This window comes from Larus michahellis, chromosome 5 (assembly GCF_964199755.1).
Source record: "Larus michahellis chromosome 5, bLarMic1.1, whole genome shotgun sequence".
Taxonomy (NCBI): Eukaryota; Metazoa; Chordata; class Aves; order Charadriiformes; family Laridae; genus Larus; species Larus michahellis.
In genome coordinates this window covers 84513757-84531311 of record NC_133900.1, presented here as the reverse complement: position 1 = coordinate 84531311, position 17555 = coordinate 84513757, and the positions used below count along the sequence as shown (strand labels likewise).

The window sequence follows — 17555 nt, the reverse complement described above, 5'->3', positions numbered from 1 at the left end:
GAACCGGGAGCGGCGCCACTGACCTGGACGAGGATGGAGACCCGGATCCGGACCGGGAGCGGGATGGGGACACAGACCCGGAGCCGGGAGCCGGACCGGGGACGGGGGCGGGATGGGGACCTGGGCCAGAGACCCGGACCGGGGACGGGAGTGGGATAGGGACCGGGGCTAGAGACCCGGACGGGGAGCCGGGACCGGGAGCCAGGACGGGCACAGGGATGGGGACCGGGGCCACGGACCCCAACTGGGAGCCGGGACGGGCACCGGGATGGGGACCGGCAGCGCTCCCCGCCGGGCAGCCCCCGCAGGGCGGCAGGAGCGGAGCGAGGGGCATCGGCGGCGGGGAGCTGGCTCTTACCTTCGCCTCCCCCGCGTCGGGCTCCTCCTCGTAGTAGCCCTGGCCGGACTGATCGGCGGCGGCGGCCGGGGGCTGCCGGGGTCCCAGCAGCACGGCGCCGGCAGCCAGGCAGCAACCCAGGGAGAGCAGCTCCAGCAAGTGCATCCTGCAAAGATGGCAGGGCGGAGCGGGGCGGCGGGAGGAATGCAGGCGAAATCACCAGGCTCCTTCTCGTCCTCTCTCTCTCTCTCTCCCCTCTTCCCTCCTTCTCCCCCCCCCCCACCCCCCGCAATATCCAAGGCAGTAAAATCCGCGGGATGGAGAAGATGCGGCGGCGGCGGCGGCTCCCAGGCGCCTACAGGGGAGTTCCCAACTTTGCGAATTCTCACCCAAAGTTATCCGGAGTTTGCCAGGTAAAAAAACCCACCAGGAAACCGGACATCCGAGGCTGCGCTCACCCGGGAGCAGGGGAGGTGGGAAGCGCAGGGAGGAGGAGGAGGAGGAGGAGGAGGAGGAGGGAGGGGAGGGAGAAGGAGGGAGAGAGGGCGAGCGAGCGGCCGCTGCCAGCCGGGGAGCTCCCTTCGCCCTCCCGGGGGGGCCGGGCCGAGGGGCTCGTCTCCGCGCCTCCCTCCGCGGAGCTCTGCCCGCCCGCGGAGCTCCCGCCCGCTCCCCGCGGAGCTCCCGCCGCCTCCGGCGCCTGTCAGCGGGTGCGCGGCGGCGGCGGGGGCCGCGCATGGCGAAAGCGCCCTCTGCCTGCGCGGACGGAGGGGCGGCCTTCCTCCTCCTCTCCTCCTCCTCCTTGTTCTTCTCCTCCTCCTCCTCCTCCTCCTCCTCCCGGCGGCGCCCCGGGGAGCGGATGGCCCCGCACCCCGAAATAAAGCGGCAGAGGCACGGCGTTCCAGTTACACTGCGATTAAAAGTTACCAAATCAACCAAAAGGAAACAAAACAAACAAACAAATAAAAAAAAAACAAACGGTAAACCCAAACCAGATCGCACGCGGCTAACCAAGTGACAACGCTACCGCCTGCTCCAATCTCAGCTGGGCAAAAAGTTATATCCTCTGTACTATTATTTCTGCTTGATGCGAACGGCGCTACTGACCGCTGTTTAAACAGTTAGAAAGCTTTTCCAGTTGTTCTGCATCACTTTTCTACCTCTTTCGGTAACAAGATTGCATGGGAATGAAGCGTGGGGGCAGATCCCCGACTGCCTCGGCTGGATGCTGACAGTCTGCTCCCTGCCCAGGGCAGGGGCTTGGAACTGGATGGCCTTTAAGGTCCGTTCCCACCCAAACCATCCTATGATTCTATGTTACGCCGCTTTTATTCTTCAGGAATCTCACCCAGGGAACAACATTTAGGGCATAAATAATTCGGGGTAAAGGTGCCCCCAGCAGGCCTTTAGATACCTCCTCTTCCTTTTGATTTATTTCTTATCAAGATGGTATTTCAGCTTGCTGCTACACAAATAAATTATTTTGATCCTAGGAAGTAATCCCTTCCTTTGCAACCAGAATGAGAGCTAAAGTTTAAATAGAGCTACAGTTTAAAAGTTTTTACAGTTATTAGAAAGTTATTAAAGCACTAACATTTTTTTTAACGTCTCCACAACACAGTAAAGCAATGAAGCAAAGACAGGGGCAGAAGTTAAGCAGAACAGCTATGAAGATATAAAATAATGTACATAAATTAAGAAGCCTATTGTTCTTCAGTGGACCCTTACAGCGCTGGGGATCAAAGCATAGGATTAAAGCCTAAAGGGAGCATAGTCCAAGATGCAAAACCCATCTAAATAGAAACAGAGCATTACTGGTTTGAGTTTAAACATGTTACAGTCTCTCAGAAACATCACAGACTGGTGTAGTAAACAAGTTCATTTGCAGCAGGTTAATAAAACCCGCCTGACAGATCATGCACAGATAATATTATTTCAGTAACCGAGTGCCACGCAAGGAGCGCCTCCCCGTAACTAAATCACGGAACGGGATGGAACATACCGCTCCCGCTGTGCCGTCATAATATCAGCTGGCTTCATTATTTGTTTCCCCAGTTCCCCAGAACTCTCATTCTGTCCTTTCCCCACCTCCCCCCCCCCCACCCCCGCCTCAAGCCCCAATTCATAGAACATCCATCACGGGATCAAAGGCTTTTATGCAAGAGATCATTTCCGCCAACTGCTCTGTATAGCAAGTTTGAAGTGTCATAACTGAAAGTAATCACAGTCACAGGGCCTCAGGTCACAATCTAATCACAAGGGGTTTAAAATAGAGCAGTTGAAATCTATGATATTTTATATCTTCTGTTTACAAACAAATAAATATTCCATTGAGTCTGGGTCACTTTAAGATTTTCCTCAATTCAGGCTGTATTTCTTCCCATCCCATAAAAGATTGCTAATTTAAAGGTTTGCTGAGTTAAAAATCTTTTCTCCTTTGCCCACCGCCTAATGATCAATATGCTTCCTCCTGCCTTCAGATTAGCAGAAATTGGCCTACAAGACAATTAGTTTAAAGTTCTAAGTACACTGGCCGTGAACTGAGCTTATCACACAAACGACTAAAGAGCCATCCCCGGTAGCGTAGAGATACATGACTAGGTCTTGCCCCGTTGTGTTCAGTGCCAACGATAGCTGCTGCTGACAAACAAAGCAAAGTTTTGATGTCAGCTGTAAGATTCCTTCAAACAAATTCTCTTGCTGTTGTTTTAAAATTGCATTAAAAAAAAAAAAATAAATCCAGACGCCATTGTGTTCTTCAAGATGGTGTAACGTACGTCTGTCGAGCACGTTCCTCTCCCGTGTCTGGCCAAACCTGCTGCGTGCATCCCCAGTACATTCCGCTTCTGCGACGGGGATGTGTTTCAATACCTGGTTCCCACCTCCATTCGCCAGCAGCAGGGAAAGTCAGAGGAACCACTGTCAGAAACGTGAGCTGAGGCTGGGGAATAGAAAAGTGCCAATAGGAGCCACAGAAATCAGCAGTGCACTACTGTGATTTCATAGAATCATAGAAATTTCATAGAATCATTTGGTCTATTTGCCTGTTGTAGAGTTCAATGTTAACGTTAAATGTTTTCTTTCCAGAGAACGTCATTTCCATTCTCCTTCTATTTAAATTCTTGTCTTTGATTCAGACCAATCCCCTTTGCCTTCTCCTCTTAAATAGACCTACAGAGGCCTGCCCAAGAGTTAAAATGACGGGTAGCATGGTTTGCTTTTGTTTCAACACCCGTAGTGAGTTTCAGCGGAATTTATATTTAATGTATATCTCAAAGATAGGAAACATTGTTCCCCGAGTGCAGCAACTCAAAAGACAGTGGAAGTGCCATTCTGGAGTCGTTCCAAAAGACGGCGGTGCTGTAGTAAGCTTCAGTCCTTAGTTCCTCTACAGGACAGGACAGGACCCCCCCGTGTTTCCCCTAGTGCTTAAAAGCGTGGGGAAAAAAAACAACTGGGTATTGATCAGTGTCTTAAATATCTAAATCCTATGTAAATACTGTAAATGAGCCTGATATGTGTAGGGCAAAAAAGAAAGAAGGGAAGAAAAGGCATTTCGGGATCGGTGCCAAACTGCTCGAACAGCTGCTCGCTAATGCGTTTTCTGCCAGTTGGATCTTTCATTCCCAAGTTTTATTACACATTTCGTATCATATTGCTTATCCGCTTTGAGTAACCAGCGCTACGGAAGAGAAGACTCAGCTACTGACAAGGGATGGGGCGGTGGATTTCAGCCTGTAGTCCACTTCTCTCCTCAAACCCTCTTCTACATATAAAACAGATGTAATTTAATGGAAACATTTAGGAGTACTGCAGTTTTACCGCTTGTGTGCATGATGGCCTTCCTCATTCCTCACAAGGAGAGTTAAAAACATGTCTTTTTTTGTACAGGCCCTCGTTTAGTATTTTCTTACGTGATCCGAGAAAAGGGTCTAAGCGTGGCGGCTTGAAGATCATCGAAAGCAACTGAAATCTTTTCCTTGACTTTGATGAGGCGTCCTCACTGTAAAATTTAACCTGTGGGAAACAAACTGCTCTGCACCAAACCTCCAGCGAGGGATCATGAAACGCAGCTTTTTCCATTCATTTTTCTCTTAAAATATTGCCAGGATGGGTAACTTCAGTTCAGAGAGAAAAGACATCAACGCTGCAAAATCATTTTCCACGACGCCTGAGGCAGCAACCTGCACTTTTTTATTACCTAGAAATTTCTCTCTCATTTGGTAAGAAAGTTGGTCCCTCTTGAAAATTAATTAACAAGACAAGAATCCTTAGTCTTCGGCCCTTTGACACTGCTTGATATTCAGGGATTACAGGATTATTGGGATTTCTTTGTTCTCAGGGATCCTCTTTCTAAACTGTCGCGATCACGACTATTGGCATCTAACGTTGGAGTTTCTCGGTGCTACAGACTGGGCGAGTGCAACAGCACCCACCCCCTGCACGCCTTGCCGTAATAAGGGGTTAGGAGGGTGCAAAAATGGACAGCACAAGGCGGCATCTCCAAAAAAGGGTTGGAATTCCCCAAAGCAAATTACATGTCTCTAAAGCTGCCCTAGATTGAGAAGGGAGAAAGCCCTAGCACACATTTAATTCAGCTGTCTTTCTCTTTACCGTAGTTCTTCTTCCCTCTTGATGCAAGGATCCCTCTTGATCCCCCTCGCGATGCAAGGTCTCACGCGTGAGCAGGTGCGCGGAGAACAGTCGTTTAACATCCTGTAAACGCATTCATCTCTCCGTGCGGTGATGATGGTCTTTGTTATCACCTCTGACTATAAACAACAAAATGACTGATCGTAGATTTATGCTGCCTCTTAACCGAAAGCTGTGCACAATCGAGACTGTGTACAGCCGAAGCCCTGTCACTACATAAGCAAATTCAACAAAACAGATTAGGATTTAACAGCATGGGACCACTACACAAGCAAACTCTTATCAGGTTACGTACCTTCAGAATCTCTTTTCCCCCAATTAGACTTAGAAAATTTTGGAATGTATCAGAGCAAAACATTCCTAAACCAATTCAAAAGACATTTCTATATAATTGCTAAAACAATGCCAGAAATAATTCTTTCTGGAGAGATGCGGTTTCCAATAACTTTGTTCCTGCACCTCTTCTCCACTCATATATATTCTGCTGCATTCCCCCCCCTTTTCTTCAGTGCTTCAAACCTTCTATTTAGTATTTTGGCTGCTAGGGAAATTACGAATATGCTAAACCCTTCAAATGCAAATTGCTAAAGAATCAAAACTTCCACAAATTGCCAAACAGTATTGAGACAAATGCATTTCCAATCCTAGAATAGTGTAATGTAATATTGCTGATTATGCTCCTCATTTTTCTTTATTATTTAACAGGTTTTCTTTACCAAAGTAAATGCTACTCCTGCTCTCTTTATATGTTTGAACGCTTACCCTTCCTTACTTAGTCATCTTGTTTTAAGCCAAATAAGATCAGTTTTCCCAACATTTCTGTAGAAATTTTTATTTTCTAATGTTCTGCTTATCCATATAACCGTCACTTGAATAATCTTTAGTCAGTCCAGGGGTTCTTTGAAAGATGATGCCCACCACTGGGAAGGGTACTGCAAACCTACCTGGGTCGAGCAGAACAGAAAACCCCAACCCGTTCCCCTGCAGGTACATTCCCAAATGGCATTTAGGCAGTTGTGCTCAGCTTGTAATCCGCTGTAACTCTTGGATATTTTGTGAGAATTATTTATCCAGCCAGATGTTCCCTTTCCTGCAGTCCTAGGTCTGACTTTTCCAACCTAAGCGAAGTGCTGACGTTTCCCAACAGCATGGTATCCGCTATCTCCTATGTTTTACCAGTCATCTCTTGACTTTATCAAAATTATTTCCGATTTTAAGCCTGTCAGTGCTGTCCTTGCTAGCTAGATCTCATCTATAAATGTACCAAAGGGAAGGTGTATTCCACCCACGCTGCCCTTGATTCCTTGTGGTCAGCAGAAGCATCGTTAGAGACCTATCGCAAGGCTTGGCTGAAGGTCGAAACTCCCTTCCCGAGGTTCAGGATGGCAGGGTTTGCTTCAGCCCATCTGATGGATTCAGAAACCAAAAATGCCAAAATGGGGGGACATTCCAGAGAGGTGGTGGAGTCTCCATCTCTGGAGACATTCCAAACCCACCTGGAGGCGTTCCTGTGCCACCTGCTCTGGGTGACCCTGCTCTGGCAGGGGTGGGACTGGGTGATCTCCAGAGGTCCCTGCTAACCCCCACCATTCTGTGATTCCGTGATTCAGATCTGAGATTCTTGCTTAGGCCCATCTTCATTTTTTGCATAGTTCAAAATAGTTGGAGATCAGTTTTAAAACGATGGAAGAGAAGTTTGTGGTTTGGGTTGGGGTTGGCTTTTGGGTTGGGTTTCTTGTTTTGTTGTTTTTTTTATTTCCTTGATACACAAGGTAGTAAACTTCTGGAATTTGTTACGAGAAGTTGGAGGCAGACAACTGTGAGGATTAAAAGTGGACCTGAGAAATTAATGGCGATCAGGGCCATAAATTGATACCCAAAAAGGAGGGGCGGGGGGGGGAAGGTGGGAGTAGAGGAGTACAACGATGCATACTTAACTCAATGAGTGCAGACGCTGGAAAAGCGTGGAGGAAATGGACTGCAGCAGCAGCCAGTCTTGTGTGCTCTCCCTAAATAGCATCTTCAATTGCAACTCTCGGAGACACAAAACTAGATAGACAGTCTAGACGGATGGTTTGTCTGAGCCAATAGGACGTTTCTTATATTTTGAGGGAAACTGAATCAATTTCTCATTGATTCAGGTCCAAACCACAAAGTAAATTTGTTCTTGTCTTTTAGTCTCATGTTCAGACCACGTACACTTAGTCATAACAAAAATACGTATTTTTACACATCACTATTGCACCAGAAGTCAGTCCAACAGATAGGGCTGGAAGGAAGCACACAGCAAATCCAATCTGTAAAATATTCTTTATAATCTACAATGAAATGAAAAAAGAGTGCCATTGCCATCACCACTGAAACTAGATTTCATCACTCTGTCTTAAACAGAAAAAACCTAAACCCGAACCCATGTATCTGCTTTTTGGATACATATCACAGTAAAACAGTAAAGAAGTAGATTTTTTATTTTATATATTCATTTGTTTTTTAAAACAAATAAGACAAAGCAAAACAAGACGCCTACATAGCAGTTTTCGGTCAGGAAGTTACCGTTACTAATAGTTTGAATTGGCACCATGCTTAACTTGGTTACTAAGAAGGTTTTGTTCTCTGCTAAACAATTACTTACTAAAAAACATGACATGTTCCCTTCAAAAAGTTATAGGTTTTGTGCTGAATCAAGAGTGTTATTATTGCTATCAGACCTAAGGATACATCCTGGGCACAAAACCAGAAGGATGCGGAGCCACCATCTGTAAGAATTCAAAATTCAATCCTTAACCTTTTCATTTCTCAAAAGCTGCTAAAAAAAAAAAAAAAAAAAAAAAGAAAAGGCAATGGCAAAGAATTAAGGAACAAAGGTGCATTGATATGCAGATTGCATCAGAGGCCACAAGCAATTCCTTCCTTCACCGTCGGGCCAGGAAACTTCATTTTCCGAAGCACTCAACACTGGGTGGCACAGATCCTACTTCCCTGTGGTATAGTGACAGCCGTGCTAATTTCCCCCCTTATCATTAATGAATTTATGTAATAAGAGGCATTCTGAGACCAGTTCTTGACTGTTTCTTCCTTTCAGCCCAACCGGTTAACCTCTCCTTTGGCCAGTCTCTTGACTTGCGACACTTCGGGCCAGGCGGCTGACGCACGCAACGCGGGACCAGAGCATCGCTGGGCAAAGCAGCCTCCATTGACCACATCATCGTCCTTCTGCTTGCTTATCTCTTTGTAACTTGAATTTAAGCAGCTATTACCGATCCAAAAAGCGGGCAGCATGCTGGGCCTAATCTATTTTTCAAATGCCGATCCCATCAGAAACCTACGGCTGTACTCCACAGGGACACTTCATCTAATCTGTCCCCAGCGTAAAACTCTTCAGTGCAAAGGGCAGAGCAACAGACCACTTTCAGCAGCAGGTTCCAGCTGTGGAACTCAACCTAATCTTCTCTATTGATAATGAATATAAGCCTGAGTGTATTCAAAACTAAAACCAACCCCAGCTTCTTAGTCAGACTCCCTGCGGCAATGGCAACTTCCCAGGGTAACCGGCTGATCTGGATAGAGGAGGAGGAGGTAGAGAGACGAGCATACACAATTAAAAAAAGCTAAAATCTGCAGATATAGTATTAAATAAAAAAAGATAGGTTCCAAAATGTGGATTATTACATTCAGATAATTTTCAGAGATGCACAGAAGTCACCTTTGCTTACCCTTTTCAGCTTTAAAAATTTGAGTGGTGAAAAAGCCAGCTTTGTCATCGCCTTTTTTTGGAGCCAGATTTTGGGTTTCCTCCCTAGTAGCCCCAGCAGGTTAGTCACAATTGTGTGCTAGTCCCTTTCACAGAATCACAGAATGGCAGGAGTTGGCGGATCATCTGAATCTGGAGATCACCCGGTCCCACCCCTGCCAGAGCAGGGTCACCCAGAGCAGGTGGCACAGGAACGCGTCCAGGCGGGTTTGGGATGTCTCCAGAGATGGAGACTCCACCACCTCTCTGGGCAGCCTGTGCCAGGGCTCTGCCACCCTCACAGCAAAGAAGTTCCTCCTTGTGTTGAGACACACGTTCTGCTCTTGGATTACTCCTAGTAAGTCTCCGGTCTCTTATAATGAAAATGGGTGTTTACTGGTGGATCCTTGGATTTCTGGTATTCCAGCTGGTAAAATTGCATAAAAAATAATATAGTCCCACAGGGATATTTGTTTCCACACAGTTCTGAAAGGAGCGTTATGTTCACCCAATAGGCTGACGTTTATAGTCCACAGTTTTGCACTGAAGTCACCAAAGCGGCCAGAGGGAATTAGGAGCAATTATTAATTGTAATTAGATCATTTTACATTTTAATAGGCTTCTTTCAAATCACATCTGATTTTTATAAGTTAATTTTCCTTTTCTTGCTCTTATCCAAGTATGTCGATGATCTATCCAAAAAGGATAAGATTCTTTTTCACTCAAATGGGAAAGTAATATGTTCATGTAGTGATATTTATAGCAAGGCTGTTAACATTCATAGGAGGTCTTGAAAAAATCCTTTGAGTTTTAAAACTATGGAGGAAAAGTGTATTCTCTCTTTCCCAACCAGAACTTCAAAGTCGAGACATTACAGTACAGTAGTTTCAAGGGTTTTTCTGCATATTTATTGTGTGACCTATTGTTTAGTTAAACTGTGCGGCAGATGCCTTGTTAAATAATAACGCTGAGGGCCCGTAGGAGTAAAACAACATTTTGAGTTCAATCTACTCTCAGTCAAGGTCAAAAAGAGCTGGGACCAGTTTTCAAAAGCTTACCCTAAATATACAGTATCAAAGTTCATAATTAAGAAGGCTCATTTCATCAGTCAGCCTCATGTTTGCACAGCAGTGGGAGTAATTATAACACGACTCATTCTTTCAGGTTGGCTTGAACACTTGACCTTATAAGCAACCTCCTTTTCTTTCCCCCCTCCTAAGATGCAAAGCCAAACCATTTGATTTTAACAAAACAGAGCTGTCAGTTTGACATTTCAAAGCACATTTAACTGCTTTCTTTCATTAAAAAGATAGTTTATCTTAAAAATAGAAATTTACAAGCTATTCCTACTAATTTTTACCATGCAAAGATTAAAAAAAAAAAAAAGAGGAAAAGTTTCTGCTTGCTTGACCTTTTCTTCAGTTCATCAGTTGAACTGTATTTGTTCCAGCCTCCACAATACACAGAAATCCCCAAATTCATGCAACTGCCAGGATGCCTCAAGGGCACCGTTGCCTTGATATTCCTCTTACATCATGCCAACATTCACTGACTCACACGGGGCCACAGAATGTGAAATCCAAAAGGAGAATTACAATTGTTTTCGACAGTAGTCATGTGCGGGCAGATATTCAGCAAAACTAACCGCACCCAGAAAGAGTAAAACAGATGGAAGAGGATCTCACCTCCCTTTTGTCATCCCAGAATTAAACCTCTAGTCTGGTTGTCCATTACAGTCAATGAAGAGTGGTAGGTCCCTCCCAGAGCAGAACTCGTTCTCCGTTTCTTTGGCATTTACTTCGGGACATGCACTAAACTATGATTTCTCTCTGTTGGTAATAGGGGAAGATTGTATGCTAACTTTGAGATCTCTAAAGTTACAGAAGAGAAGTCTCATGCTGAGAATCTACATGGGAAAACCCATCCCTGGGGAGCCTCAACGCCATAAGGGGATGTCCAAGAATTATAGGAGGAAAGAGGCCCAGGAATTTAAGTGAGGCAAGTAATTAAATCCATGAAATTAGTCTCCAACTAGGTGATTTGACTATCAAAATAGAGCAAAGGCAATAGCAGCATAATTGGTAAAACAAGAGGAGTGTTTGGTTGTCGTCTGACTTCATGCTTTCGCTTTAGATTTATGCCTTGCTCGTTCTTCTTAGCTCTTTTTTGAGGAAAAAAATTGAAAGGTATGACAGATCTCAATTTTTAGACGTCAGCAGCAGTTTTCTTTTTACTTGATTCTCTTTACTGAAGAATCATCAAATTAATTAATGAAAAAAGAAATCACATTGCAATTGGCTGAAGTCAGTCTAAGAAGTTATAAAGTGAAGCTAACGTCATGTTACACGACGGTTAGTGAATTTCCAGAACAACTACCAGTGGATCTTACCTCAATTACAGTTTTCCAATTGTTTTTAAGCGTTTATAATACTTACAAACTATATTTGAAACAGCTTCTGGTAACAGAGCCTTTTTTGCTAATTCTGAGACACTCAGAAATTAATTCTGAGCACTTTTCATAATCAGTCACTATAAAGACTGAGAATAAAGTAGTATTTACAGCAGTAAAAAAACAATTAAAACTCATAACTTTTCGTTATAGAGAGGTTTTCCTCTCCATAGGACACAGTCAAAAACTAACTTATCTAGATAAAACTTACATCAAGAGAGCAAAATTACATTGACTGTCAAATATACTATCTAGTGTAAAGTCCTTCTCCATCATCTGTAATACACTGCGATTCCTTGAGTTGCTATAAAGACTTACGGAGCCAGTCTAACGCCATGATCTCTTTCCTAGTAGTACAAGAGCCACTCTACTAGCAACCAGAATACGCTCAATAATCAGAAATTAAAATTATTACTGCCCTTGTTCTGAATGATCCATAGTAAGAGCTCTTACATTCAGGGACAATATCCACGCAAGGGTCCAAGTCATGCACAGAGGGATACTCAAAAGTTTATTTTTTCCCTATCTGTGTCTGCAGTAATCTTCATTTTCTCCAAATTTCCCATTTTCTGATGTTACCCTACTTTAGCAAGTTTCACAGACTAGTATGCAGTCAAAGGTAACCTCTCAAAGCCCAGCTCCGCGGGAAGAGAAGAAAGAGAAGAGAGGCAGGATTTTTTCTCAGATCTGGCCATTAGGTAAGTGCGGTTTGTTCTTTGCTTCACTACTGGGGGCGTTCCGTACAACTGTACGTGAAGGAGAAAGAAGAGCCAAGTCCTAGCGCTATTGAGATTATTTTATAAAGCCGGGATATTAGGGATACTTTCTGTATACCAGGATGGGTGGGTGGGGAAGGAACCCAAATCGTAGCACACGCTGATATAGCAAATGAATATCTAAAGTAAATACTTGTCAAAATCACAGAATGGTTTGGGTTGGGAGGGACCTTAAAGACAATCCAGTGGCACCCCCTGCCCTGGGCAGGGACACCTCCCACCAGCCCAGGTTGCTCCAAGCCCCGTCCAATCTGACCTTGAACCCCTCCAGGGATGGGGCAGCCACAGATGATCCACAAAGGCTTGATTCACAAATTCTCCTTGATCCACAAATCAAGCAGAACAGAAATTGCATATTGCTAGATGATCTGAAATTCTGACTGAATTCTGGGATAGAGTCTTATTTTTATGTAAGATGCCATAAAGAGTGCAAAGTGCTCTACAAAGCGAGAAAGTCGGCTACTGATTAAATGAAGGCAATTGCATTTTAGACACAAGCAGGGTCGGAAAAGCTTAAAAAGTTGGGGTGGAGCAAGAAACATGTAAAGAATAGATTCCAGGTCAGAAAAGAAAGAAACCTTCCATTTCATTTGATCAGTATGAAACCTTTTTAAAGAAATACTAACGAGAGTAATTACTTTATTACTACTAGAGTAAGAATTCCATCTTAAAAAAGTCTAATTTTCAAATTCTGAGATTACTTTCTCAGGGTAGCTGCATACAGTTCCTCGCAGGGAAGTTGATGCTGTAGACTTCTACGAGTGGAGATATACCTAGAAGAGTCTTCAAAACCTCATGATGGGCCCTTGTGAGGTTGTTTTGGGGGCTTTTGTGTGTGTTTGACAGCAGTTGGATTTTTTTTTTTCCCCTCCAAAGACTACATATCAAAAGGTTGTCATTTTACACCCTTACCCCCAAAACCCCAGACAACACCTCCCCCCACTTTTTTTATGCCAATCTTGTATACTCTGAAAACTGAAAAAAGAATTAAAAATAAACGGCTTTTTCGACTTAAAGAACCTCTCTTATGAAAGACTACTTTGTGAGAGAAACTTGCTAACAATTTTGGTGATGTTTGAGTGTGCTATACATCAGCCCAGCTGACTCGTGACTCCTTTCATTTTTCAGGAATAATGTATTCAAAATATTCTGGCTAGCAAAAAACCCACCCGTTCGATAAAAGGCACAGTTTTATCAAGGAAGAAGCAGCCAGATTTATACGTACATTGTTTTGCCATAAGAGAGAGCATGCCATTTTTCTTTCCTTTTCCTTGCACCACAACTACAAGCCTTTATAACGTGTATTATTGATAATTATAACTTTATGAGGATTTTCATCTAACATGGTAAAGCGCCTTGCTGGACTCTGTATGATAATAAGGATTTTTTTTTTTTTAATTTTTTTTTTTTTGGAGGGAATTGGGAGAGTTTTCTATAGAACATAATATACACAAAACATATCCTAAGCCTGCCAGTTAAAGAAATGAGCAGAAGAGAGTTTTGCAAGTCTGATTTTATTGTAGGTATAAATGCATTTAACAAAACCTCACCCAAAGCTTCTTAGATGATATCATGGATGAACGACATAGCTAACGTTAAGTATTAAAATCCAAAATCACTTTATTTTTCCCCTTTCAGACAAGATTTAGAATACGGTTCTGCTCCCAACAAAAAGGACAAAAGGAAAAAAAAAGCATCTGAGAAAAAACACCACCACAACCACTCAACGCCAACCACAACCACCCAACTGGGAGCTGCTAACCCATAGTTCTGCTTGAGGAGGAGAGAAACAACAAGCATTTTACTCACAATTATAAAGTCTTCTAAGCTGGAAATAGAGGTCCTTGAGACAAAGAGCATTCCTGTATGTCTCCCTCATCGCAAAGGAACCCCCCTTTGTTTCAAAACCACAGCTCTGGTCATCACTGAGCCTGGTCCCCTCGTACACGGCCAGATCAGCTTTTTGAAGACTATTGTGGAACGGTGTTTTCAGTTAAGTCTCAGAATTTCACAAACTAGTGGAGAAGCACGCGGAGTTTCCTTACTTACGTAGCCCTGTGGTAGTCCTTACGCTCTGCACGTATTATGGGATGGGTTTTCAGCAAACCAGATGTGAAAATCCCCCACAAGTTGACCTCTTCCTTCTGTTGGAACCAAGTTTGTGGTCATAATTTGAACAGCTCTGCTTTTCCTTTGTGCATCTCACAAGATTGAAATAAACGGAAACAGGACAACTGTGTTCCGGGTATTACTTCATTTATAGCTAAATATCAATTATTTCATAGAAACAGGCTGATTTTCAGAAGTATCAGGTTTTATGGGAGCTGCTAATTTTAGTTTCTCTGAATGCCACACTCGGTTTCCCTACCATTTGAGATTCAGCTTAGAAAATTCTGCCCAGTACCTCTGTACGCACTCTCATTGCAAACATTAAAAACCTGTGGGTGAGAAGATTCCATACGCATCCACCCCAACTGTCTCGTGTGATAAAAGCAAACCGCTCACCTGAATTAATTCAGAGTTGAAAGAGCGTGCCAGCTGAGGTACGGCTTCCACTCCACAGGCACTGTACTTTTAATCTCTATTTAAAACGCCCGTTGTCTCTTACAGAATTACGAACAGATAATAATCCCACTGAGGTTTTTTTCTCCTGAATTTAGCTGGTCTGCCACACAATGAAGTTCACAGCTGTGGTAGTACTGTTTGTTTTAAAATGATACCATGTACGTGGCCTTCGTCATTACATAATTAAGTAAATTGTTAATCTTTTTGCATTAGCTACAGAGGCTTATGCTTGATTGTTATTAAAACAAGAAAGAAATAGTTGCTATTTACCTCTTGTTGTTGTTGTTATTTGTTTTTTAACCTGTCGCTATTTACCCTTTTTTTGTTGTTATTTGTTTGTTAACCATTTGCTATTTACCTTTTTTTGGTTGTTATTCACCTTTTTTGCCACGTACTTGAGGTAGTAACCCTAGGAAGTCGCACGGACTATAATTCCATTAGGACACTCATTATGTATTCTCACTTCAAAGACGAAAAAAATTGCGTGAAGTAACATATCCTATTAATCACAGAGATTTGAATCCATCTAATCTTCCTCTATAATTTTGGCTGGAAAGCTATTATAATGTCAAATACTATTAGTGAAGCCTTAGCTCCTCAATATACACAGCACCAGTTTGTGCCTGAGAATCGACTGAAGGGAGCTCTGGGACAATGGAAGGGCAGCGGGGCCGGTGGCCTCTGCTCTCCAATTCAGGGACACGAAGAAAAAAGTGAATTCACTCGGAGCTGCCAACTCCGAAACATCTCAGTTCAACGTGATTTCACCAAAGATCAAATGGAAAAGGCTAATCTTGTTTTCTAGACACTTAAATCCCATTTTCCCAGGCAGATTTACCCCCTGGTTTGTCCAAATGTGTCTTAAACAGAATATCTTATTCTGAAGTGTCTTTTTTTTTTTTTTTTCCCCCTCTAATACAACAGGGACAATAGCACTGAATACATCAGTGTCACAGTTATTGTTTCCAAAGATTAGGCAGAAGGCCACAAGACATCTATGGAAAGGAGAAGGCATGTCACTCATGCTCTTACAGTACATTTACACTTTATGAAAATATTTACTTATATTTGTATATCAGAAGTTTTCAGCTTGTATCCTCCCATGCTTGTAATCATCCTGCATTGGGAGAAAGCAACACAAACCCTTATTAGACCATCTGGGGCCTCTAACGTCGGGTTTTTTTTCTTTTGTTTAAATAAAAGATTGCCAGGAGTGCAGTTTTACTAATATTTGGTCAGTGTTTTGTACATGAAAGACACCCTGCTGCTCAGTCACATGCACACTACCAGAACGGTTAAAAGAAAATGAATAAAACATGCAGCCATATGTTTTGGCAACTGGGAGTTACCCAAATGTTGCTCAAGATGAATCACCTACGGAAAAAAATGTAGTTATAATTCCACAAATATGGGATTTAAATTGGTATTTTCCCCCTTTGTCATCTGATGTTTCACTCTGAAAGCATTGCTTTGTTCAACTCTAAAGATTTGCTTTCTCCATTTCCAGGATGAGGTTGGACTCGATGATCTGAAAGGTCCCTTCCATCCTAGGCAATTCTAGGATTCTGTGATTTTTCCTATTTCCCTTCAGCAAGGTTTTGGGTTCAATTCAAAGCCCAGAGCATTAAAAAATCTATGTTCTATGCACTGGCAGAAAAGTTTACCGAGTTTTTGTCTGTGAATCTGACTACTCAAGTCACAGTGTTATAAGAAGTTCCATTTTGGATGTAATTCAGAGCCTTGTGTTCATTATTTGCATAGGAAAGAAAAAAAAGAAAAAAGCTGATATTCCAATACTAGTAAAATCCCAAGTTTGCTAAAAATCAAGAACAAAATTTTCCTCTATCCTCAGCGAGAAAGCTTCATCCCCAGCGTTTTGCTTTTCAGGCAGAACAGTACACGAAGAAGAAATCTATAGACATCTTGGCTTTTAAATGCCTCGGTCCAGGCACAGCTGAGAGCGGCAGAGCCCCAGCCGTGTGCGCTGCAAAACCACGCGCTGGTTCCCCGTCAAGTTCAGTCCTGTACTGGAGGGCAAGGGAAGCGCTCCGTTTCCAACTTGGCATACTCACCACCTGTCTTTCTATTTCTTCATTCTATAGGAATGAAAATGTAATTTAAGGACAAGATGAGGCTTACAGTAAGTTGATTCTGTCATGACAAAAAATGCTTTCTTTTCTGTTTAAAAATTACTATGTATTTTGAATAGAAGGAAACAAGCCAAGAATCCAGGCAGGTAATACAAACAGCTCCCACAAAAATACTCCTTTTTGACCTGTGGTATCTTACAGGTGTGTGCACTCAGAAAGGGAGGACAAGGCTGAACTAGTTATCTTCCCTCTCTTCAAACAGGAATTTATTTTGATTTAGTTAGTTAGTTATTTTCCCCCTCTAATCACAACTGATGGAGCATCTACACCTATATGCCTCTGGAAATATTTATACGTAGTTCTGAAAACAAAACAAAAAACCACCCAAACCCCAAAAAAGCTAAAATATTCCTCCTCAATAGAGCATGCAGCTTAATGTTTTGTTTTGTCTTAGAATCATAGAATCATTTAGGTTGGAAAAGACCCTTGGGATCATCGAGTCCAACCATCAACTCCACTCTACAAAGTTCTCCCTTACACCATATCCCTTAACACCACATCTAAACGAGTCTTAAACACATCCAGGGATGGGGACTCCACCACCTCCCTGGGCAGCCTATTCCAGTGTCTCACCACTCTTTCTGGGAAGAATTTTTTCCTAATGTCCAGCTTAAACCTACCCTGCTGCAGCTTGAGCCCATTCCCTCTTGTTCTATTGCTAATTACCTGTGAGAAGAGACCAGCACCAACCTCTCTATAATGGCCTTTCAAGTAGTTGTAGAGAGTGATGAGGTCTCCCCTCAGCCTCCTCTTCCTCAAACTAAACAGTCCCAGCTCCTTCCATCACTCCTCATCAGATTTATTCTCCAGGCCCTTCACCAGCTTCGTTGCCCTCCTCTGCACTCGCTCCAGCACCTCGATATCAATGTCTTCCAACATTGAAGAGGAATAGTCATAA

General features: G+C 43.2%; 1 protein-coding gene and 1 long non-coding RNA gene across 3 annotated transcripts in view; one reads left to right on the top strand and one right to left on the bottom strand.

Annotated features, from left to right (window-relative positions):
• The window catches only part of VEGFC (vascular endothelial growth factor C), a 235799-nt gene that overhangs the window by 82401 nt on the left and 135843 nt on the right, over positions 1-17555 (bottom strand). The window contains exon 1 of one of the 2 annotated variants that reach the window (XM_074588403.1): positions 359-1502. The exons of the other annotated variant lie outside the window; for it this stretch is intronic. Within the exon in view, the coding sequence (XP_074444504.1) occupies positions 359-502 (144 nt within the window). The 5' untranslated portion in view covers positions 503-1502. Of the gene's footprint in view, positions 1-358; positions 1503-17555 lie in introns of those variants that run through there. 2 annotated transcript variants of the gene reach the window in all.
• On the top strand, positions 6402-14118 carry LOC141743659 (uncharacterized). Its single transcript, XR_012587142.1, has 3 exons — positions 6402-10715; positions 11756-11864; positions 13581-14118. It is a non-coding gene; the product is annotated as an uncharacterized LOC141743659 (long non-coding RNA).